The sequence below is a fragment of the Mytilus edulis genome, chromosome 3 (assembly GCF_963676685.1).
Source record: "Mytilus edulis chromosome 3, xbMytEdul2.2, whole genome shotgun sequence".
NCBI classification, from domain to species: Eukaryota; Metazoa; Mollusca; class Bivalvia; order Mytilida; family Mytilidae; genus Mytilus; species Mytilus edulis.
Window position 1 is genome coordinate 99,642,809 of NC_092346.1, and position 24,313 is coordinate 99,667,121.

Here is a 24,313-nt window from a genome sequence, read left to right on the forward strand (position 1 = left end):
GATCTCCAAACACATCACCATCACCAAAACACAATTTTGTCATGAATCCATCTGACCATCTGTTTTCTTTGTTTGAAATGCATATAGACCAATGTGACCAACACAGGCTCTTAAGAGCCTCTAGTTTGATTGAATTAAGCCTTTCAATTGATTTTTATTTTGTGTTTTTCTATGTTGTGATGTTATACTATTGTTTCAGAAAAAGGGAGAAGGTTCATTACCATTAAAAAGTTTAATCCTGCTGCAAATGTTTGCACCTGTCCTAAGTCAGGAATCTGATGTACAGTAGTTGTCGTTTGTTTATGTAATTTATTCGTGTTGCTTGTTTTTTTTATTTATATAGATTAGACCGTTGGTTTTCCTGTTTGAATGGTTTTACACTAGTAATTTTGGGGCCCTTTATAGCTTGTTGTTTGGTGTGAGCCAAGGCTCCGTGTTGAAGGCTGTACATTGACCTATAATGGTTTACTTTTATAAATTGTTATTTGGATGGTGAGTTGTCTCATAGGTACTCATACCACATCTTCCTATATCTATACACATTTCTTGTTAAAGGCTAATGTTTAAAAGAGCTATAGCAATATTAATTAAAAGTAATAACATATGTGTTTTTATTTATAGGAAGAAATCATTATATTTGTGAGAGATTTGAATGACCCTCCTGAGTCTATTATTTTTGGCAATGTTTCTCCCCTTGATGAAGACACACCTCTAAAGACTATCGTCACAGCGATACAGGTTGATGATCCTGATGCTGGCCAATCACATTCCTGTAATCTTAAAACCAAATCTACACCATTTGCCATTTTTACCAAGGATAATGCAGAAAAATCCTTGGTTTTAACAAATGTTTTAGATTTTGAGACAACAAAGATTTATAACTTAGTGGTGCAGTGCTCTGATGGAGAATTTTCTATACAGAAGGTAATATCATAAGGAAGAATTAATTTTATGGATTTACATAAAATGCATTTAGGTATAGGCTTATAATTCATAGTTTGTGAGTTATCTCTCTTGTCACAATTTGTTCTACAAAGTAACACAAATTTTATATTGCTATATTAATACTATTTGTTTTACTTTTTATATAGGCACAATTAGAAATGTTTTGAATATAAGAAACATGATGCATGTAAACTAATCTAACCTTCAAAGGGAGAAATCATTTTCTTGAAAAGATCAAAAGTCTGTGAACCCAGTGAAAAACAACATTATACTGGTTTGTAATAGGCATTCATTCGAATTTGGTTCTTTTTAGCTCACCTAAGTGAGCTTTTCTCATCACTTGGCATCTGTCGTCTGTCGTCTTCGTCGTAAACTTTTTACATTTTGAACTTCTTCTAGAGAACCACTGAATGGAATGAAACCAAACATGGCATGAATGTTCCTTATGAGGTGCTGACCAAGTGTTGTTACTTTGTAGCCAATCCATTATCCAAGATGGCCGCCAGCCTGGGACTTAGTTTAACATTGGACCCTATGGGAAATACATACAAATGTCTTCTTTAAGAGAACTACTGAATGAAATGAAACCAAACATAACAATATTAAACCAAATTTGGCCTAAAACTTCATTATAAATATCTGTTACAATTTTTTACATTTTTCAATATTATTTCAAAATCTCAAGTAGAATCAGGTGAGCGACACAGGCTTTTGAGTGCCTCTAGTTTTTTTTTTTAGCTCACAATGATAACTCAATTGAGCTTAAAGTTGAAAAAACAAACCTGCACAGAATAGATTACAAAAAAAAAATTTGGATAAAGTGTAAAGAAGTATTGTGTATACTTTTAGTATTGTCTTACTATTATTAGTTATATGGTTCGCTACTGCCCCCTCCCCCCCCCCCCCTACGGATCCATAGAGGGTTAGTAAAATCCATAGGGGGTGTGGCCGGAAGCTTTGTTCTCTCCAAACCTTTGATACTGAATCTATTATTGAACTGTTGTTTCTTTGTTTTAGAACTTACAGATTGAAGTTAATGATAAGAATGAAGCTCCAACTTCCATTGATCTGTCAGGGTCACAAACAATACTGGCAGATGCAAAAGTTGGAGACTTGATAGGACAGTTTTCAACCAAGGATCCTGATCAAAATCAAGCTCACAATTTTGTTTTAAAAGGACCCAATTCTGATCTTTTCAAGGTAAGTGGAGAATAAGATATAAAACTGGTATAACACTTCTTTTTTCAGGTATTTAATTATACCTGAGCAATGTATTAAGGCTTTTTTTTTGAAAAGATATGAAAATCTAAGCTGCTCTTCAATACATTGAATGTAGATGATTTCAAGTTCAAATTAAGAGCAGGAATGAGATATTACAATTAAATGGCTGGAATGGCATATGTTCTTCTCTTCTTGTTACACAACAGCAAAATATGACATTAATATCGTGATTTAGTAGAAATATTATCATATAGGTGCCAAATTTGAAAAACTAGAGTTTTGTTTGAGAATAGTCAAGGAAAACTGTGAATTTCTGGTACTAGACAAATATAGGTATAAATAAAAGAATGGGATATCATCAATGAAAAGGCAACTCAATAACAAAAATAACCTAAAGACATCTGTAGATCTTCAACAATAGACAGGTGTCTACACAAGTTGTCAAGGTTGAAATCATGGCAAGTCTAAAAATAGGGAATAAATCAAGAAGAAACTACCAGAGCTCTGCCATAATCTCTAAATTCTACATTCTACAAAACAACATTGAGACATGAAATAAGTACTGACAATTTTTTTTAAATTTGTACTTTGGAAAGGTACATGAACATGTGGCTGGTTTAAGTTACATATTAAAACAGTATTTTCTAATCGGTGATGATACCCATGAATTATATTTGAATTTATACTGAATGTTGTTTTTTTTAGATTGATGGGAGTAAATTACTAGTGGATTCAGCCATTCCTACAGCAGTTCTGACTAGTGCCAATCCAGTGATCACAATTACAGTACGGGTATCAGACAATGGAGATCCTATTCAATATCTACAACAAAACATCACATTGCTGGTCACTAACATACAAGTGGTTGCTGCAGAACTGCCATCTGTTGCCCTTGACAACTTAGATGTTGCAGAAGATTCAGATGTAGGAACAATTATTGGAACATTATATAATGTAAACCAATCAGTGGAAGACAATATTATATTTGAATTCGAAAAAAATCCTGGTGGTTTCTTCTCTATAAAAGACAATAAACATTTGGTTCTAGAAAAGAGTTTAGCAGACTATGCTGGTACCTCAGTTACAGTTGTAATGAGAGTAAGAAATGTAGAAACATTTGAGCAGTCATCACAGGAAGTAACAATTCTAATCAAACAGGTTGATAGATGTTTTAACAATGGTAAAACCTGTGATGATAATGCTAGATGTGTAAAATTGAATTCAACCTACCATATGTGTAACTGTGAACATGGTTTTACAGGGGATGGATACTCATGTTTAAACATTGATGATTGTGCAGGAGAGGACACCTGTCAGAATGGGGCTACCTGTGTGGATGGCATTGACACATTTTCATGCATCTGTCAAAAAGAGTTCAATGGACTAAGATGTGAAAAATCGTTACAGCCTGAAAATCCATGCACTAAACATCCCTGCAAGAATAATGCTGCCTGCTTATCTGAGGATGGTAAATCTTATGTATGTAACTGTGCCCCAGGGTGGACAGGAGGAACTTGTTCTGATAGCATAGACGATTGTCAAAACTCAGTCTGTTTGGCAGGAGGACAGTGTGTAGACAAACATAGAACCTACATATGTAACTGTGCCCAGGACAGGACAGGACCAAGGTGTCAGTATTTCTCAAGCTCATGTAATGCTAACGCTTGTGAAAACAATAAAACGAACATATGTATTCCACTTTACAACAAAGATAATTATGCATGTGGAAAATCTGTAAAACTGACTATAGATGTGCCAAAAAATGCTGACCTTGATGAACCTGAATATAAAGCTAGAATGAATGACATTATCCTGGAGTTACTAGACAGGAAAGGAATTTCCACAACATCCAGGAGACGTAAGCGTAGAAGTGCTGACAGTGGAGAGGTTCAAGTTTATGTTGAAAGTATCACTGACAACGGAGATGGTACAGTGACCGTGAGCTTTGTTGTATTAAATACAAACGACATTGCCTTCACAGAGGAGGAAGTCAATGACATGCTGTATAAAAGTTGTACAGATTTAGGTAAACATTGTATTAATGATCAATATATGTGTGGGTACATACGGTCATACATGTACCTTAATAAAACAGCAACACAACAATAACAATTCTAGATGGCAGCATGTAGTCATCAAATTCAACATAATATGTCTAGCTCTGAATTGTTAAAAACAAAAGTTGTGAATTTGATTAATGAAATCTATCAAAGATTTTACACCTTCACTAAATGCTCATTCTAATAAGAATTAAAAGATGTGGCAACCCCTTATGAAATGCCAACATTACAGAGCCAGAGTTTGCCATACTCATCATCGGAGTGTCTTTTTTGTAAAATGTGTCAGATGACCTGTCTCCCAACCATAATGGCCAACAAGGCTAACAATAGAAAATAGGTGTAAAATGCAAGTTTTGACTATTATTTTGAAAACCTCTTTAAATAGAGAAAATCTGACAAAGGACAGAAATTTTCAAAATGATTGTTAATTTACGTCAAATATGTCAGATGACTTCTTTTAGGACTTATTGCCCTTAAATGACAATTTTTTTTTTAACAAAATGTTGTGGTTTTGCCTTTTATCTTGAAAACTTTATTAGATAGATTGACACTTTAATAGCAAAAACGATTAGCTACAAAAACCTTAAAGTAAGCATACCTGCCAACTGTCACTATTTGCGGGGGATTTCCCCCATGGAGGCTCCCAAATTGAAATTTTGAAAGAGCAATTTTGTCAACAATTTTAAACAAAACAATTAGTTTTACAATGACTTTAAGCTTATATAAGTATAAAGAAGCCAAAAAACAACATTAAAATGTATTTAAAGACCCCCTTGAAGGTTTTTTATGACTATGACAGCCATCTTGCACGCAAAACCCCCATGGGCATTTTGAAAAGTTGGCAGGTATGAGTAAGTCAGCATACTCAGTCATGTATCTAAAAATTGTCAGTCGACTCATTATTGGAGTTATTTCTCTTGATTGATAATTTTTACCAAGTATAATGTTTTTGTATATTATCTTGTGAAAACTGTAATAGACAGATAGACAGACTTTGAATAGCAAAACTGATCAGCAAGACCAGATAAACAAATAAGTCATCAGTGTCAGCAAGACCAGATAAACAAATAAGTCATCTTTGTCAAAATTGTTGGTTGACTCATTATTGCCGATCTTGGTCTTAAATGTTGTTTTTTAACCAAAAAATAAATCTGGGTTTTTTTTGTCAGTAGATGTTGCCCCTGAATTCTTAATTTATTTGTTTTTCCTGATTTTTTGAATTTTATTTTAATGTTTTATATATTGTCTGCCTAGAAGTTGAAAAATATTTGTTTTTGTTTTCCATAGAAAGAGAAAATTTATTTGAGACTGAGGTTTGCCCTGCAGTCATAGGGTTACATGAACAACAGACAATTGTTCCTGAGGAGAAGGAAGAGGGAGGTTTATCAGGGGCAGTTATAGGAGGGGGTATAGGTAAGTTCTAGTTTTAATTTTGTCAAGTTTTACATCAACATGGTAAAAGTGTTTTACTTGTCAGATAAGTTGCCAGAAATGTTGAAATAATCAAATTATTAATATTTGTATGTTGTGTTATCATATATAGTATACCTCAAGTAGTAATACAGATATAAAGAGGATTATTAGAGCCTTAGCATCGGTGGTGGATATATAGGATGTGAAGTCATACAGTTTCACAGCGTGATAATTTAAAGCCTTTTCAATATATAGATATATACTGGTATAGACATCATTACAGTTATACAGCAGGTCCGAGTACACAGTTATCGTCCTTTGATTTTCGTTGTCCACGAATATAGTCCTTAGTGTGGACAGTGTGTTACTTGCCAATTTTTGTTATACCCCTTCCAAATTTATTTCTCCATGTTTTATGCCTCATATAGCAAGTTGGGGGGTGAAATGACACTGTAAAAAAAGTTGGGTCATAAATATTAATGCAAAGTAGTGATTAGGTCCAGCTGAAAAAGGTCAAAAATTAGCACTTCGGAAGCTGTCAAAAGATTTCAAGACCCCCTTAACATAAGATTGTTCATATTTTGAGTTAGAGCTGATGAAGTTTTCTATAATTTTGATATAATTTGTCCCAAAAGTAGTACAACACACTGTAAAAATATTATTGAGAAAGCGCAGGTGGGATTTTTTTAATTTTCATTTATTGTCTAAAAGAAATGCACTACGAAATAACTGTGTACTCGGACCTAAGAGGTGAAATCAGGAAATATAGAATCTGTACTTTGGCAACTTCCCTGAATGATTTGATGGTGCCAATTTGTCAAATAGCATAAAACTAAAGGATTTAAACTTTTATTTGATAGAATTTCTGCAAAAATGACCAATTTTGGCATTATATGGTCAAAATAAGCATTTCATAGCTTTTTCAATTTTGTTGCATAAGTGGCATTCTGACTTTCTCTCTGACATGTTTTCATGTGTCAATTTTTGTGTTTCTATGCTTTAATCCAGTTTTATTACTCATTTGTGAACTCTGAATCTACAGAAAAGAAGATTATCTCAGAAAATATGAGCAAAATGTGTTGTATAAATGACCCTCGTCTAACGCCCTGTTTGGATCAAGTTAAATGTGAGGAGCATGGCACATAAAAGTTGAAGTCCATAATAAATATCTCACTAAATTTGTATAAAAAGCACTTAACTATGTCTTTTGTACCTGTTTCATTTCACATAATATCTTTCTTTACTTCTGTAGGATAGCATGTGGTTCAAATATAAGCCTGTTGAGACTAAAATTGCATGCAAGTTTTTCACTAAAAAGTGAAAAATCTTTGTATAAGACCATACTGTCTGCTAAAAAAGTTGAATGTAAGAGCCTTTTTGTGCTCAGATTTATTGTATCATGTCACCTGAGTATAGAAATGATAGAAAAGACACAAATTTTTATTTCCTATAGCTTCAATATGCATTTTTAAATGTAAATATGTGCTATGGCCTAAATTGACCCTAAATTATTTTTAGTCTTACTTGGCCTAAGACCCTTTTAAACTAATATGATATGTTATTTGTAAGTTTTCTTTCCATTTAAAGTACATTAAATACATATGTAAGGATTATTTATAATCAAAAAGCTTCACAAATTTAAAATTGCTGGAAAATATTACATCTTCATGTAAGGCCCCCTTCATTGGAAAACCTCCATTTTTAGGCACAGGCTCATATAAATTTGACTTTTGAAAAATTATGCTAAGTCTGATATAACAAATGAGTACTCTATTGCTTTAAATACATGATATATTATATATTAAGGCATTTTAAAAGTATTTTTTTGCAATATTTAAATTTTAAAAGCCCCAAATGTTGATAGTTGAAATTTCTCAATTTTAACGTCTAAATTTAACACGCAGAGTTGAATATAGAATTAATCATATTGTCTATAATATATATCCTATTGCTATGAAACTTTGTAAGCAGTCTTGTAATATATTAAGCTTTAGTCATACCAAGTTTTATTAAGATTGGTCAACTTTTTCTATCCTATTAGGTCCGAGTACACAGTTATCGTCCTTTGATTTTCGTTGTCCACGAATATAGTCCTTAGTGTGGACAGTGTGTTACTTGCCAATTTTTGTTATACCCCTTCCAAATTTATTTCTCCATGTTTTATGCCTCATATAGCAAGTTGGGGGGTGAAATGACACTGTAAAAAAAGTTGGGTCATAAATATTAATGCAAAGTAGTGATTAGGTCCAGCTGAAAAAGGTCAAAAATTAGCACTTCGGAAGCTGTCAAAAGATTTCAAGACCCCCTTAACATAAGATTGTTCATATTTTGAGTTAGAGCTGATGAAGTTTTCTATAATTTTGATATAATTTGTCCCAAAAGTAGTACAACACACTGTAAAAATATTATTGAGAAAGCGCAGGTGGGATTTTTTTAATTTTCATTTATTGTCTAAAAGAAATGCACTACGAAATAACTGTGTACTCGGACCAGCATCATAACCATTGATGGTATTACACATGCCAACGAAAGAAAATTAGAGAAAACAAAATTTTTATTAAACACTGACAAACAATACTACTATAAAAGTGATAGTAGGTTTTTAATATGACCTATGTTTAATTTATTGTAGGTGGAACTTTAATGTTGATAATAATTATAGGTATTATTATAGTGATAGTAGGTTTGTCACATGACCTATGTTTAATTTGTTGTAGGTGGCGCTGTAGTGCTGATAATCATTATAGGTATTATAATAGTGATAGTAGGTTTGTCACATGGCATATGTCTTATTTATTGCAGGTGGCGCTGTAGTGCTGATAATCATTATAGGTATTATAATAGTGATAGTAAAAAGGAAGAAAACAGATTCAGGTAATGGATACAAAGGTACTGTGTTATAACACAGGTAAACATTTCTTTTTCCCACCTGACATGGTTCCTGGTCCAGGTTATGGATATTAAAGGGGTACCAAAACAGGTAAACACTTCTATTTACTCCCGACATGGTACCTGGTTAGGGTAATGGTTATTTAAGGTGCAATTAAACAGGTAACCATTTATTTTTTCTACTGTCTTGGAACCCTGTTCATGAAGTGGATATATAGGTGTTGCAAAACTAGTTACCCCACTCCCCCTTGCCAAGTACCTGGTTTTTATTATTAGATTGAAAAAATAGTCTTTCCTGGTACATGTTTTTTTCCACATTTTTAAAACTTTTTTTGGTTCCTACAGTAACATTTTGTTGTAATTTTTAACCGGATTTTTGTGACAAAAATGTCGGTTATTGATTTGGGGATGTACGGCGGGCGGGCGGGCGGGCGGCCGGGCGGGCGGCCGGGCGGGCGGGCGGCAATCAAATGTTGTCCGTGCATTAACTCATGAACCGTTCAACCAAAGCTTTTAAAATTTTAATATGTTATTACTGACAACTATACGAAGGTCAAGTTCAATAATGGCGATTTTGACTTTTACCGTTCAGGAGTTATGGTTCTTGAAAGATTGAAAAATGGAGTTGTCCGTGCATTTACGCATGAACTGTTCTACCAAAGCTTCCCAAATTTTAATATGTTGTTACTAATGAAAGAATGGAGGTCAAGTTCAATAATGACGAATTTGACTTTTACCGTTCAGGAGTTATGGTTCTTGAAAGATTGAAAAATGGAGTTTCCAGTCGTGTCCGTGCATTTATGCATGAACTGTTCTACCAAAGCTTCCGAAATTTTAATATGCTGTTACTGATGACAAAATGGAGGTCAAGTTCAATAATGACGATTTTGACTTTTACCGTTCAGGAGTTATGGTTCCTAAAAGATTGAAAAATGGTTTTTCCCGTCGTGTCCGTGCATTTTCTCATGAACCATTCAAACAAACTTTTGAAATTTTAATATGTTGTTACTGATGACAAAATAGAGGTCAAGTTCAATAATGACGATTTTGATTTTTACCGTTCAGGAGTTATTGTTCTTGAAAGATCGTAAAATGGCGTTTCCATTCAGGTTGTTGCATTTACTCATGAACCATTCAATCTAAGCTTTTCAAATTTTAATATGTTGATACTGATGACAAAATGGAGGTCAAATTTGATATTGACGATTTTCACTTTCACCATTCATCAGTAATGGTTCTTGTGATATAGCCAGGACACAAATAAATGTTAATAAATCCGGTTTGCTGTCGTTGTGACAGCCTCTTGTTCTACTTAATGTAGGTTATTTAGCCTCGTGTGATAAGTTTGACTAATTCCTTGTAAAAAAAAAATATTGATTGATGAATTTTCTGATTGAACTCTTTCTCTTATAAATTACATGGTTAATGAAGTACATGTAGACTGTAGATTGATCTTAAGATGTCTTTTGGTTATTTATATTATAAGGTTAATGTCTCTGTGACATTTACCCCGAATCACATTTTATTCACACATGTATTCATAAAAAAATATATGACATACCTGTAGTTCTTTACGTTGCTGTTTTGCTACAAAGCAGGCCAAGTGTGATTTCAGTTTTAATTTAATGTTTATATTGTAACAAAAACCGAGCAGTCAGGCTTTGGTGTTAAACTATAAATGTGTAACCCTTAGTGTGTTGCTATAAGAATGTGTTTTATAACAATGCATAAGTATATATGAACTAAAGTTATAACCTTCTTTGGTAGCGTGGTACTCGGGTTCTGTGGTACTTTATGGTATTCTGGTAGATCTAAGGATGGTTCTGTATAGGTTTTTGGGGAAAGACGGCTTCAAGCCGTTAATCCCCTATGGGGTTGACCAGAGTGACATTCCCTCACATCATTCATTTTGTTTTTATAGTGTGGAAAACCCCCCAACAAATCTAACTTAGATTGAAGAGAAGGAGACCCAGAAATGAATAGTTTGACTTTAAACACTTTTTTTACACATTTCCCTTCTGTTTCTGACGAAATTATCGTATCTTGAGCTCTCCTTTACACTATTTACGTTTCTTTTACAATCCGGAAAAATCAGTATGACGAGATATTCTAAATATATCCAACCTACATTGTATTTTATACTGACGTCATTCTTGGAATGCCACACTATGCAGAAGCAGGGATATCCTTCACTGGTTATTTAAATCATTCCCAGAGATCGTGCACTAATTACTAATTACAAATTGGTATTTGCTAAATTTAAACATAATATTTTTTGCAGTAGATGATTCAAAAATCAACATGCAAAACTTTAATTTGTAGGTCAGCAACTTTCAAAGTAAACAAAGATCGTGGGGTTACATGAGATAGGGGAGAGAAACAATTTTATTGATTTTTTCTGTAAAAAGTCTGTTTTGAGAATCTTCCTCCAATTCAGGAGCACCTCAACTGATGAGTAATTATCCACTAAAATAAAAGTTAATGTATTTTTAAAAACACTTAAAATGTGACATTTCATTGGATTAGTAGTCTTCCATTAAAACTAAACTTTTGTGTACCAACATAATCATTGTAATGGTAAAAAAAAAAAATTTTTAAATTAAAAATGTTGCATTTTGTAGTTTCAACCTATTTATTCATGAAATTTACAAATATTTTAAATTTAGGATTTGGAAACAAGCTTCACACAGTTTACATCAATCATATTGTTTTTTATTAGTACCTGTTTCCCTGTGATGAGAGTTGTAACTGGAACTTTATCAATGGAAATTTAAAACTGAATAGATTTTTCAGTCCACACTTTCTTAAGAAAAAAATTAAAAATCCAAGAGTACTGTCACAAAAAATGGAAAATGGCCCTAGCCTGCAGTTCAGTGGTAAACAATCAAGATTTCAAAAAATATTGTAGTTGTTGTGAAATGACAGAATTCAGTTGAATTTTAGATAATTAACTATCAACTTTAATCAAATGTTTAGATTTAGAAGATGCAGATCTCTTCCATTGGTCCAAATTGAATCCTAAACTAAGAAAATGAAATTACATAAACAACAATTGATTTCAATATTGTCAAACTTTCTGCATGTTCTAGCTGTTCTCTTTTATCATTCTTTATATGAAGACTATCAAAAGATACCCCCCCCCCCCCTTTCCAAAAAAAAATAATTAAATAGAAACAAGGGCCGTCTTTCCCCTCAGAGCTATTCAGCTCTTTGATTTAGGTAATTTGTGGGATTCCGGTAGATCTTAGTTTGGTTCCGTTTAGGTTTTTGTAAGAATAACAGACTCGTTAAATAAAAATAAACTTATATTTACTTTAAGATGTATTAAATATCAACAATTCATACAAATAGTATATAACTTAACAGTATTCTAGTCTAACAAATAAATACCGTACTTTATTAGAATATCATAAAGAAAATGGATAGCGGAAATATGAATGCCTCGAAATTTTAGTTTGGTTATCGGCAAATGGTAAATCAAATTCAATGTCAAAAGATAACGTTTATCTCCAGAAGTTAATCTCTAAATGCAACTTGTTAAAAAATTAACAAGCCCACATTATACGGAAATAGTCTGGTCACTACTTTATCTGGTAAATGGTTTCGGTACATGTATATTTAAATCGCTCGGAATTAGCATGTTTTACTTGCCCAGGGTAAAGTCATACTGAAGTCTTATCCGTTTTCTCCATCGTATTTATACTTAGGTAAACCATTTACCATTTTGGCTTACCATTCACCTAAATAACCAAATCCAGAGCGATGTCATAACAAAAATAGGTTATGACGTCATTGTGTTATACGTCATTTGAAGTAAACAATTCACAGGTGTTTCAATTTTAAAAACATGGACAAGAATAATAAAAAGTTAACAAGCATAGTTATGCAAGAAATATATAATAAAAACCGTCAATTAACGGTAAGGTTTTAACAACATCATCACACAATTTTAGGGAAAACAAGTTCCATTCCAAGGGACCCACATTTTGTTACAATATAGTGGCTTTATGATGACAGTATATTGAGCTTGTTGTTTAATGTAACTGCTTTGGATTATTAGTTAAAGATCTGTTTGACATTTCCTTCATTTCATTTTTGTGTTAACGATATGTGAGCCTGTCAAAATTATGATAGTTGTAAATTTAACTCATACATTTGTTTTTTTATATTATTGAATATATATGTATCACTTCAAATCTTAAACTGTTGAAAAATAGTGGCTTTGATATTTACAATTAACAAACTTTGTTTTATATACATTTGTTAACATTTACTAATAAAATTGAAAATGGAAATGAGGAATGTGTCAAAGAGACAACAACCCGACTAAGTATGAAATAATTAATATAATATTTTGTACATGCATTGTACTAATTATTTCTTTTTTTTTCATTTTCAGAACTTAAATAATCATGCATTGCAAGAAAATTATAAGGTAAGATAGGAAAATATTAAGAAATGAGAAATAATATTTTAAGGAAACATTCTTTGTTGTAGACCATTGCTGGAATGTCTGAGAAAATACCGTATGACACGTTTATTTATAAGCACAAAAAAAATCATCATCAGATATGCTGAAAAAATTTGGAATGCAAGAAAATAGAACAATTGAGAAAACATTTTAACAGTAAAAACCTTCCAAGGGAAACTTTTTAGTCCAATTACATAATTAATCAACTTGTAATTCACAAATAAAATGTGTTGTATATTGACAACAAAATAGATCAACATCAGACATTAACATATCATAGGGAGTTCACACTCGACAAGAATTGAATAAATAAAACTTCCAATAGGGAGTCTGAATAGAAGTAGTATAACTATAAGCTATCTTCTCATAAATTTCAATACTGAACAGAATGTAATGAGGGTAATCTTATTTAGCCACACCCACTTCATCTTTTTGCACAAAGACAAACTTTGTGTTCATACATTCGGGAAAAAGAAGCAATGTTTTGAAAATGACACTTTCCTTACCGTTCACCTTTCTAATTACTTCAAGGGCTGGCACACTTTTCACAAATATCAAAATAGCCTGAGTAAAGGGTTCTCTTTGGTTTTGACATATAAATTCTATAGACCAATGAGATTTTTATTTTTTTAAACACTGGTTAACCAGAGAATAATTTGCATAAAAGATGTCATTAAATAATCAGTTCTCACTGTGACATAACATTAAGAAATGAACAGGAAAATGTATAAATCTTTTGCCTCTTATATAGAACTTATGTTTCCTGTTGTTATAAATGGTTTATTTTTTTATATTTTTCAGACAAAATGCTGAGAAGTGGAAAGTTGTACTGTTTTAATGAAATACATGTATTTTTCCCAACTGTGTTTGTTCTATATAAAACAATATAGATTTAATACTTTAGTTTATATCATGCTTATTTTTCAAAAATAAAATACAAAGTATGAGTGACATATAGCTGCAGCTGATTTTTTAAAGTTCATATATGAAAGAAAAAAAACATTCTTGTGCGAGAAGAAAGACAAGAGTGCACTACTGAAATATTTCGCCTGCTTACGTCTTATGATTGAACTTATGTTGAAAGTTTGTAATATAAAGGTTTTATTATAAGTATCATACACTTAAGAGTTATTAATTGAAATGAGGTAAAGGTCAGTTCCCATCAGAGCCATTATTCATGGAAAAAAGTAAAATTACAAGAATACTAAACCAGAGGAAAATTCAAAAAGGAAAGGATGTAAAAGTCAGGTTCTAGCAGAGCTCAGACATGTACACACCATAAATCAAATATAGCGAGCCTATGCTTATATCATCTGAGAAAAAGGCCTCATCAGGAGAAAATGTTGAAGATAAATCTCACCTGTATGTGATTGGATAGAGAGAAAAAAAACATCAGTTGAAATAAAAAAGCAATACTTTTTTGTGAAAAAAGTGTAAAATATTAAAAGCAAAAACCATGACTGAAGGTTTAGGGCAGAATGATTTCTATGGAAATATGATATGCCAATGCTAAAACAACATCCCAAAAATCATTGACACATCATAAGTGGTTCACCTTAAACTGAAGTAATCACAAACTTCAAACATGTTGGGTGCAAAAATGGCATGTGTGGTTCATAGAGGTTTCTTGTTTTTATATGGATTAGACTATTGGTTTTTCTGTTTGAATTTTTTAACATTAGTCATTTTGGGAAACTTTATAGCTTGCTTTTCGTTGTGAGACAAGGCTCTGTATACTTTGACCTGTAATTGTTCACTTTTTATACATTGTGACTTGGATGGAGAGTTGTCTTATTGCCACTCGTACCTTTTTATTTATAAACGTGAAAGTTTTAAAGTCACTGGACCATGACTGAGATTTATCACAAGTGGTTCCCCTTAAACTCACCTGGTCACAAACATTGTTGACAATACTAGGGATGGAGACAGCATACTGTGGTTTCATTTATGTTCGTATGTACCAATTTTCTTGGTTTGAGGAAAACTTGCATATTGATGGATATTAAATTATGTGGTTTTGGCAAAGTCTGCATACATTCCTTTACAAAATTTGTAATTCGTTGAACATTTATATTTGTGGTTCCCCTTTATCAACGAAAATTGGTATCTAACAAATATTAATGAATCAACAGTAACAAGTCTGACTCCTCCTTAAACTGAATATACACCAATGACCTATAAAAGTGAGGTCAAGGTCAGATAAACCCAGCCAGACAATATGTTCACCATGAAATCATTACACACACCAATATAGTTTACTAATTGCTTATAATATTGAAGAAACAAAAACTACGATATAATATGGTCTAAATTGGAAAAAAAAACACTGCATAAAGACATCTACACCTTATAAGCATTCCATATACACCAAATATAGTTGACCTATTGATTATACTAATGATAAACTTAACAAAACTATGAAATGAAGGTCTAAGTCAGATAAATCCTGCCACACAGATATGTGCATCTTACAATTATTCCTTACACTTTAGTTGACCTATTGCTTATAGTAATGATTAAATGACAAATCCACAAACACCAAACATTTACCAATGGGAACCAAGACCAAGGTCAAAAGAAACCTGAACCATTCAAACATGAAAAAAGGGCCATATCAGCTGAATCCTGCTAGATGAGCTTGTACACCTTAAAACCATTCTATAAAAAGCCAAAAATAGATAACAAACTTCTTATGGTAGCCTTTACAGTTAAAGTAAAAAACAATTGTTACCAGTGTTGATAAATAGCGGATTGTCTTGCTTTCTCAGCACTAGTTGACTCGTTAATGTGGAGTTTGGATATATACTACAAGTGTGACAAGGACTAAACAGAAAAAAGAAAAAGAAAGGTAAAAATCAATTGAAAATATATAAATACATATCACAGAGTAAAGCTTTGGCTTTAACTGTTTCTTTATTCAAGTTGGTATGCAATTGCCAGATGGTAACATGCTCAAAGTACTATATATACCATGGTTTTTACAAGTTAACATATTTAAACAAACGAATCCGAAGGATGAGTTTGTTTAAATATGTTAATGAGTAAGACACATGGTATATAAAATTTGTAATATAAATAAAATGATTGACAGCACCAAGACCTTCAACTAATATTGGAAATTGATCACGTTACAGTTTTATCCAATGAAATGGAAGCTCGCGCAAGTCACTTTTGCGCTTCGTGTATGATCGTTTGTATATTTCGTGTAATAGAACCCCTGAATTTGCAGAAAGTAAAGAAAATGTCGGATTTTAGTTTTGTGCCCCGTGTATGATTGTAGGCGCAGGTAATTTCATAATGTCATCAGACTGAGGTAAACAAAAATGTCGGATTCCAGCGACAAGGATTAAATAATATATTCTAATGCCGGTAAGAGTTGTTTGTTTTGTTTTTTTCAATGTATCATACAAATTAATCATATTTTACAGAATTTTCATCAAATTGAAAAATGCTTTTCTTCCGTTATCTTGTTAGATTATTTATTAAAACACAATTTTAATGATAAAACAATAATTTAACAGTGTCGGATCCAGGGGCGTAGATAGTGTACGTCCCCTAATCATGTTTTTCACAGATATTTGTGGCCGATATTTATTCCTTTTTGTATAGATACCCCCCTTTTTAAATCGAAATTTAATTGAATTTTCGCAAAGGAAATGATAGTTTTACATTTTATTTTTTTCAAAACGAAAGAAGAAACATTTAGTTATTGTTTCCAAAATTAAGGGAATTCATAACAATCCTATATAGTTGAAAAGGGTTTCTTGAAATGTGGTACACATAATTTATTGCTTTTTCTTATAAAATGAAGAAAAAAATGAAGATCTTGACCTTTAAGTATGTTTTACAGTTTCCTAAATATTTTAGAGGCGGATACATATATATAAAAAAAGGTGGAGCTTCAGCCATGGAATAACATGAAAATGAATATGTTATACCATGGCTGAAGCTCCGCCTTTTTTCCTTTGGATTCTAGTCGAGTTGCATATTTAATTAGCAAAGTATGGTACAACATAAATTTGCATATAATATACCATGGTTTTCCCTCACCACACTTTTTAAGCAAATTATTTCATAAAAACATCAAAGGAAAAAATCCAATTTATGTTACAACATAACTTAAATGTATAAGGCATCCACAAAATTTATATTTTACATGCTATATGAAGTAAAGTTTAATGCAACAGTTTGATTAATTTCTCTGTGTCAAAGTCATCAAGGCCGTAACTAGCCTCTTTTAATAGTGAGGCAAGATATATTCGCAGAGCATATCGAGGCGGAAAAAATTTGGCGAGGGGTTTGGGGGCCGCTCAAGGCCCCAGAAGCTCTGAGAAAAATAACGCAAAATCGTGCATTCTGAGCGTTTCCCGAACTCTTTTCTTACATTGAAACGCAATTAATTTTTAGCTTTTTTTTTGGACAATATTCTGGTCTCAAAACAAAAACATAAATTCTTTGTCATTTTTAAAAGACATTTACGGGTTTTACAGGGAAAACATTAAAAGTAGATCGATATGTAGGATAAAGCAAAAATCATAATTCTCACAATCATTAAAACCGGATCTGTCCGTCTGTTCTTGTCTTGTATTGTGCTTAGATTTTGTTGATTTTTTTATGACAAGATTTATATATAGTGACAGTGCAGTATTATACTTTAAGTACTAGTAACTGAGTCGGCTCTAAGGATCATATTGACCTTGTTTTACGGTATTAATGATTGTTTTATTGTTGAAGACCCTCCAGCAACTATCAAGATGAAAAACAAGAAAAAAACTTTGACCATTGATCATTTGTATTTTTTCTATGCATTAATTTTGTGTGAGATTAGGTCCCGTGCACGTTTACTCAATCTTCTTTTATTTTCTGTTAAAGAGTCTGAACACGACTTAATGCAAGTTTAACCCTATATAATGTAAAAGATCATATGGCAATACATTGATGTTTTTTATTCTTCGTACAATGTCTGGACATCGGTTGACATGCAACATTGCAAAACCACATGTTTACAAATGAAAATCAACACTCAGACTTTATATAGTCATAATAAATGAACAAAAGACGAACCCGGGACACAGGAGTACAAACAATAACCATCAACTCTTGAAACTAAAAATTAAATAGAAATATGGACCACGAAAAACATGCAAGGGTGACATCTGAGAGTATAAAGAAACACTTCCCGTTAAAACAATTTGATATAAATAAATTTGGTGTTTTTACTGTCTTCTGATTGGTTAAAATTATTAGTTTTATTTTCAATGTTGTCAATTTCGATGGCGACACGCCCACTCTGACGTTGTGTATTCATACGCCAACATGTGTGTACGTTGTTATTGTTAAATAATATAACAAGTTCTTTGAGCCTTATTTTTGATAGAAATTTATTTATAATGAATGGCAATAATTTATTTTGATTTTATTGAACCATAAAACTAATTTTTGACCCTTCACATTTTACATATCAGCTTCGCGGATTATTCAATGTGAAGAGTCAAAAATTAGTTTTATGGTTCAATAAATTCAAAATAGATAATAGCCATTCATTAAAGGAAGACAATCTTTTCTTTCTATTTTTTTTTTTTATATATAAAATTTCCAACATGAGGCATTTGCCTCATTTTAGTTACGGCCCTGGTCATGACAAAAATACAACTCAAATAGTAACATTTATTTCTTCCTTTACATTGTGACATTTCATTAATACAAATGTTCATTATGCAACTCGCACAGCACTTTTCATTTGTAAATCACCCAACCAAGCATATCTGATGACTTGATACTGATTCCTGCAAGGAACAATTCCTTCACTATAGGTCAAAATAGTCTCTAACCAAACTATAGTTCAAAATAGTCTCTAACCAAATTGGAGGTGAAAACCATGTTTAACCAATCTTATCCACTAGTCCTTCTCCATTCACACCATTGTAGAAAAAGAAGTTATTATGTGGTGAATCTCTCTGTGATACAGCCTGCAATTAGATTTTCATAATTCTGTAATGTGTTAATATTCTGCACAAAATATTAAGAATATATGTTCTTTTGTGACTAATGACACTCTTTATATTTTAAAAAATGTGGCATGATTGCCAATAAGACAAGTGTATGTTTGCCTGTTTACAGTCAATAATTTGTTAAGATCAATGCTGTGTCTGTAGAATAACCAACATCTAGCAAACCTATGCTTTGTAGCATAACCAACATCTAGCAAACCTATGCTTTGTAGCATAACCAACATCTAGCAAACCTATGCTTTGTAGCATAACCAACTTCTAGCAAACCTATGCTTTGTAGCATAACCAACATCTAGCAAACCTATGCTTTGCAGCATAACCAACATCTAGCAAACCTATGCTTTGCAGCATAACCAACATCTATCAAACCTATGCTTTGCAGCATAACCAACATCTAGCAAACCTATGCTTTGTAGCATAACCAACTTCTAGCAAACCTATGCTTTGTAGCATAACCAACATCTAGCAAACCTATGCTTTGCAGCATAACCAACATCTAGCAAACCTATGCTTTGTAGCATAACCAACATCTAGCAAACATATGCTTTGCAGCATAACCAACATCTAGCAAACCTATGCTTTGTAGCATAACCAACTTCTAGCAAACCTATGCTTTGCAGCATAACCAACTTCTAGCAAACCTATGCTTTGCAGCATAACCAACATCTAGCAAACCTATGCTTTGTAGCATAACCAACATCTAGCAAACCTATGCTTTGTAGCATAACCAACATCTAGCAAACCTATGCTTTGCAGCATAACCAACATCTAGCAAACCTATGCTTTGCAGCATAACCAACATCTAGCAAACCTATGCTTTGCAGCATAACCAACATCTAGCAAACCTATGCCTTGTAGCATAATCAACATCTAGCAAACCTATGCTTTGCAGCATAACCAACATCTAGCAAACCTATGCTTTGTAGCATAATCAACATCTAGCAAACCTATGCCTTGTAGCATAACCAACATCTAGCAAACCTATGCCTTGTAGCATAATCAACATCTAGCAAACCTATGCTTGGAGCTGTATTAAACATGAGTGAGATCTTAAGCTTTTGCTTTTTGTTAAAGGTGACTATAAGATGAAGAACAGCTATGAAAGCATTGTGGTTTTTAGTTTGAAAAGAAACTTCAAATTTTATCTTGTTAATTAATATAAGATATCTTTTCTTTTTCCTTGCATTCCTGATTTAACATCTCTGGTCGCAACATGCAATATTTAAGGTACCCAAAATGTCTTGTACTTTACTATGGACAAGATTATGATCTCAAGTTATTTTTGTAACAAGTGTAGTGTGTCGAACAGGATATGATGATGCGAAATAGAACCATAATATGTCTCAAAAGATATAACATGACATATATATTGACACCTTGCCATACATCAGGAGACAAACCAGATTAGACTGTCCGACATTAAATAAACTCGTCATAGATACCAGGACTAAATTTTGAATATACGCCAGACGCGCGTTTCGTCTACAAAAGACTCATCAGTGACCCTAAAATCCAAAAAAGACATTATTCATAAGGGAACTGAATCATTATTTTGACTTTATTTAAAGAATACTTTGAGATACCTTTATAATTTCTTGTCCAATAACACCACCAACTATGGCACATACTGGACTTAGTTCAGCAAAACAGTAACTGAAAACAAGAATAAAATAAAAATCAAATTTGACATAAAGCTCTTTGGGGACATGACATAATTTTATAGCCAAGATTACTGACAAACATTGTGTATATCAAGGGTTTATGTTGAAGTTTTTAAATACTTAAGGTGGTACCCAACACCTTGACCAAAATTAATTTGGCTCGTTTAATTTTCATAAAATTTTGACAAAATATTTACTTTGACCCTTTGAAAAAGATATAACAATTTCAGAAAAACAGAAAATCACTTTCTCAGAGAAAAATGGTTGGATAAATAGCAGTTTGACAAACACTAATTTTGATCATTGAAAAGCTTAATATTTCCTTAAAAATACATTATTAAAACGTTAAGCTGATTTTACGGCAGCAGTCCTTTTGCACCAATTACTGTTTTTCAGGGGTATCATTTGCGCCAAATTTTGTTTTCCAAATGTATCAATTGCGCCAATATTCAGAACTCAATTGCGCCAATTTACCTGTACACATATCTATTAAAAATATTTATGATTAATATACAATTATTCTTATTTTTGACTTAAAAAGTATCATATGTTCGGAGATATTTAACCATGAAGATGAGCATCTGGAGAGAAGTTACTTAAAATGCATTAGTAAGTCAATTTACAGTGAGAGAATAAAAACGTTTTGCTTTGCCGAGTATTTAATAAAGATATGCCAATCGCGAAAAAAAATAGAAGCTTTTGCTGATTATGTTTTAGCCACATATGTTGATGACACAGTGATTTGTTCCCACCATGTGTATGGACTATTTTATCATTGGGAATTATTATGAACTGTTTTATGCTTTATTGTTTACAGCAGGAAGAAAAAGATATGTTTCAGAAATGTAAACATTTGCCGTATAAACTGCTGTTCCAAGTCCGAATAAAGGAGTAAGGAAGTTATTTTTCTTCTAATTAGCGCAATCGTATGTATTTTTGGCGCAAATGATACCATGTAATTTCAAAACATGTGGCGCATACGTAGCATTGGAGAAAAAAAGTTGTGGCGCAAAAGGACGTATTTTTGGCGCAAACAGATCTCTTCCGATTTTACAAAGTTATCTCCCTGTAGTGTTAGGTACCACCTTAAATACCTTCTCTTTGTTTTGCTCTCACATATTTTGAAAGTATTAATTTAATTCTTATATTTTCAATATTGTTTGCAATTATACCATTATAATTACAAGTTGCTTCATAATAATAAGAGTGATCATATTAATATGTCTTTTCTATAATGGTTATGACCAAGTATGCTTGGATGTGTATATGGTCCAGATAAGTCTTAAAAAGAAGCCACCATTAACTTGAAGTTATAAATAAATGAAAGCAGATTATAAATAAAGGTCCAGGTTCAGGTCTAACATAACAATATCACTCAAAAAACTTTATTTTTGCAAACCAATGTAGTTAACACTTTTAGTTCGCCTTTAAAAAAAAATAAAGAAAATATGTCCCAATTCATTGACTATAGTATACATAGTAAATTGAAATGGTAATAAGTTTTGTACAAAAAAAAAATAATGAACACAGAAATAAGCGTTAGCACTTATGTGTTCCCCTGCTGTCTCCAATTGATAAAAATAAGATGTGCTGTGTCCATGATTTAGGTATTGGAAACCATCAATAATAGTCCTATTAAACATTTAATTAGCCAGTGCACAACATCAGATCATGTTAAATTCTGTCCAGCTATATTCAATGATACAGGGTCTACATGAGCAGAGTTAATTAACATTACCTAATTATTTAATTTACTAAATATAGTACAATGTATGTATAAATAAGTTCATAATATTGCTGTCAACTCTACAAAGAGCAATAAGGATAACAACTACACATACTTAACCATTCTTAACTATCCTTTTCCCATAACCTGGCTTATAGGAACCTATGATGACAGTTTCTTGAAATGTTTTGATTATTCAATCTCTTTTTGTCAACAAAATATTTTAGACCAGTGTAATGTGAATGGTCATGAAACTAAATCCCTCTGATCTGTTATAATCATTGTGTCTTTATAAAATACTGACTGACTGAATTCTTTAAAAACAACATTGTAATTATCAGTATTATATTGTCACTATATTTAAAACCTACCTACTGAATTCTTTAGAAACAATATCCTAAAATTTTGTAATAATTATTGTACCTCAATGAAAAACCTACCTACTAAATTCTTTAGAAACAACACTGTCATTCAATTTCATATCTTCTAAAACAGTATTTCTTATATTATTTAAAACAACAATGTCATCTTCTCTTGAACCTAGAGCAACTTTTCTACCATTCTGCTCCATGAACTTCAGTAAAACTGGAAGAAAGACAAATGCAATTCAAATTTTTATACAGGTTTTGACTTAAAAGTTAAGCCCCTTTTTTCAATCTTATTTGCACTAGATTCTGTCACGCTTCAGTGATTCCCTATATAACCAACCAAAATTTTTCTGATAAAGGGGGGAGCCTGCCCCCCCCCCCCCCCCCCCCAAATCGGCCTCTGGGGAGGCGAATATTTTAAAAGTGGTTGTGGTTTGATGTTGTGCAATATATTTGGTACGTACATAAATCAAGTGCTTAGTTTTCTCATTTGTTTAGTTTTACATTCGTCATTTTAGAGCCTTTTACAGCTGACTATGCAGAATAAGCTAAGTTCATTTTTAGTGGCCGTAATGTGTTGATTTGTGTGTCATTTGCACTCTTATGGAGAATTGTCTAATTGGCAATCATACCACATCTTCTTATTCCTATATTGTTTTGACTGTTTCATGGCATTTACCTCATGTATGTTCTTACTCTTAAAATGTTCATAAACAGATAAATTAATGTTGATGTAATGTAACAGTTTAAAACTAAAATCATTTTGATGGCTCTTCGATTTTCAAGGGTTCAGAAATAGTCATATTATACCAGTTTTACTGTTTCACATCAGAGCTCCAGATAAGAATTCATAAATTGGGTTTTTAACCCACCATTTTCATATATAATTGGGTGATAAAGTTTTTTAATTGCATGATCAATTCCAATTCACCCCTCATGTTAATATCAAATTGGGTTTTTCACCACCAAGCTCCTTAATGTATTGGGTTTTTCATCAACACAATATTGAATATTTAGGCAATAGCAACCCCAGATTTTTTCCATCTTAAATATGTTTCTTTCTTTGTTTAGCTGTTTTATTTGGTTTAGGGTTAGGGTTATTTGCTAGCTGTTTTATTTGGTTTATTCACTGAGGAGCAATTGTAGGTTTAATTTGTGTTCCGTTTCAAACCTTCTGCCAGTTTTGTATTTTTTCATATAAACTGTAAAAAACGGATATGTATATGCACAGGCACTCGTCTTATACCTTTATATAATAAATTCTGAGACCAGTGCCTGTGTGTGTATTCATTAATTAACAGTAAAATGAAAAAAAATAGTATATAAACTCTAATTATACTTGAATGGTTTTGTTTTATTCCAATTTTCATAAATCTGGGTTTAGTTGTCTTTTAATAGAACTTTTGGTTTCTGATGCTTTATCATGTCATAATTGATTTGGCCTTTCACTTTTTCCAACTGATTTTGTTTTTGAGGAAACCCTGTTTTTATTAGCAATGTTCTCGTTTAGGTATGCACACACGCCCGTGTGTTCGATGGACGCTTCCT

The 24,313-nt window shown here is 32.2% G+C and overlaps 2 protein-coding genes across 2 annotated transcripts in view; one reads left to right on the forward strand and one right to left on the reverse strand.

The window, feature by feature from the left end:
* The window catches only part of LOC139517941 (protocadherin Fat 4-like), a 99,694-nt gene extending 85,740 nt beyond the window's left edge, over window positions 1-13,954 (forward strand). Inside the window, exons 55-61 of the mRNA XM_071309501.1 lie at window positions 622-924; window positions 1,963-2,145; window positions 2,872-4,192; window positions 5,514-5,639; window positions 8,442-8,528; window positions 12,928-12,963; window positions 13,801-13,954. Coding sequence (XP_071165602.1) covers window positions 622-924; window positions 1,963-2,145; window positions 2,872-4,192; window positions 5,514-5,639; window positions 8,442-8,528; window positions 12,928-12,938 — 2,031 coding nt within the window. The 3' untranslated portion in view covers window positions 12,939-12,963; window positions 13,801-13,954. The remainder of the gene's footprint in view (window positions 1-621; window positions 925-1,962; window positions 2,146-2,871; window positions 4,193-5,513; window positions 5,640-8,441; window positions 8,529-12,927; window positions 12,964-13,800) is intronic.
* Window positions 13,955-18,654: 4,700 nt separating this feature from the next.
* The window catches only part of LOC139517945 (SUMO-activating enzyme subunit 1-like), a 42,153-nt gene continuing 36,494 nt past the window's right edge, over window positions 18,655-24,313 (reverse strand). The window contains exons 7-9 of the mRNA XM_071309504.1: window positions 22,838-22,982; window positions 20,594-20,663; window positions 18,655-18,968 (exon numbers count right to left, since the gene is read on the reverse strand). Coding sequence (XP_071165605.1) covers window positions 18,882-18,968; window positions 20,594-20,663; window positions 22,838-22,982 — 302 coding nt within the window. The 3' untranslated portion in view covers window positions 18,655-18,881. The remainder of the gene's footprint in view (window positions 18,969-20,593; window positions 20,664-22,837; window positions 22,983-24,313) is intronic.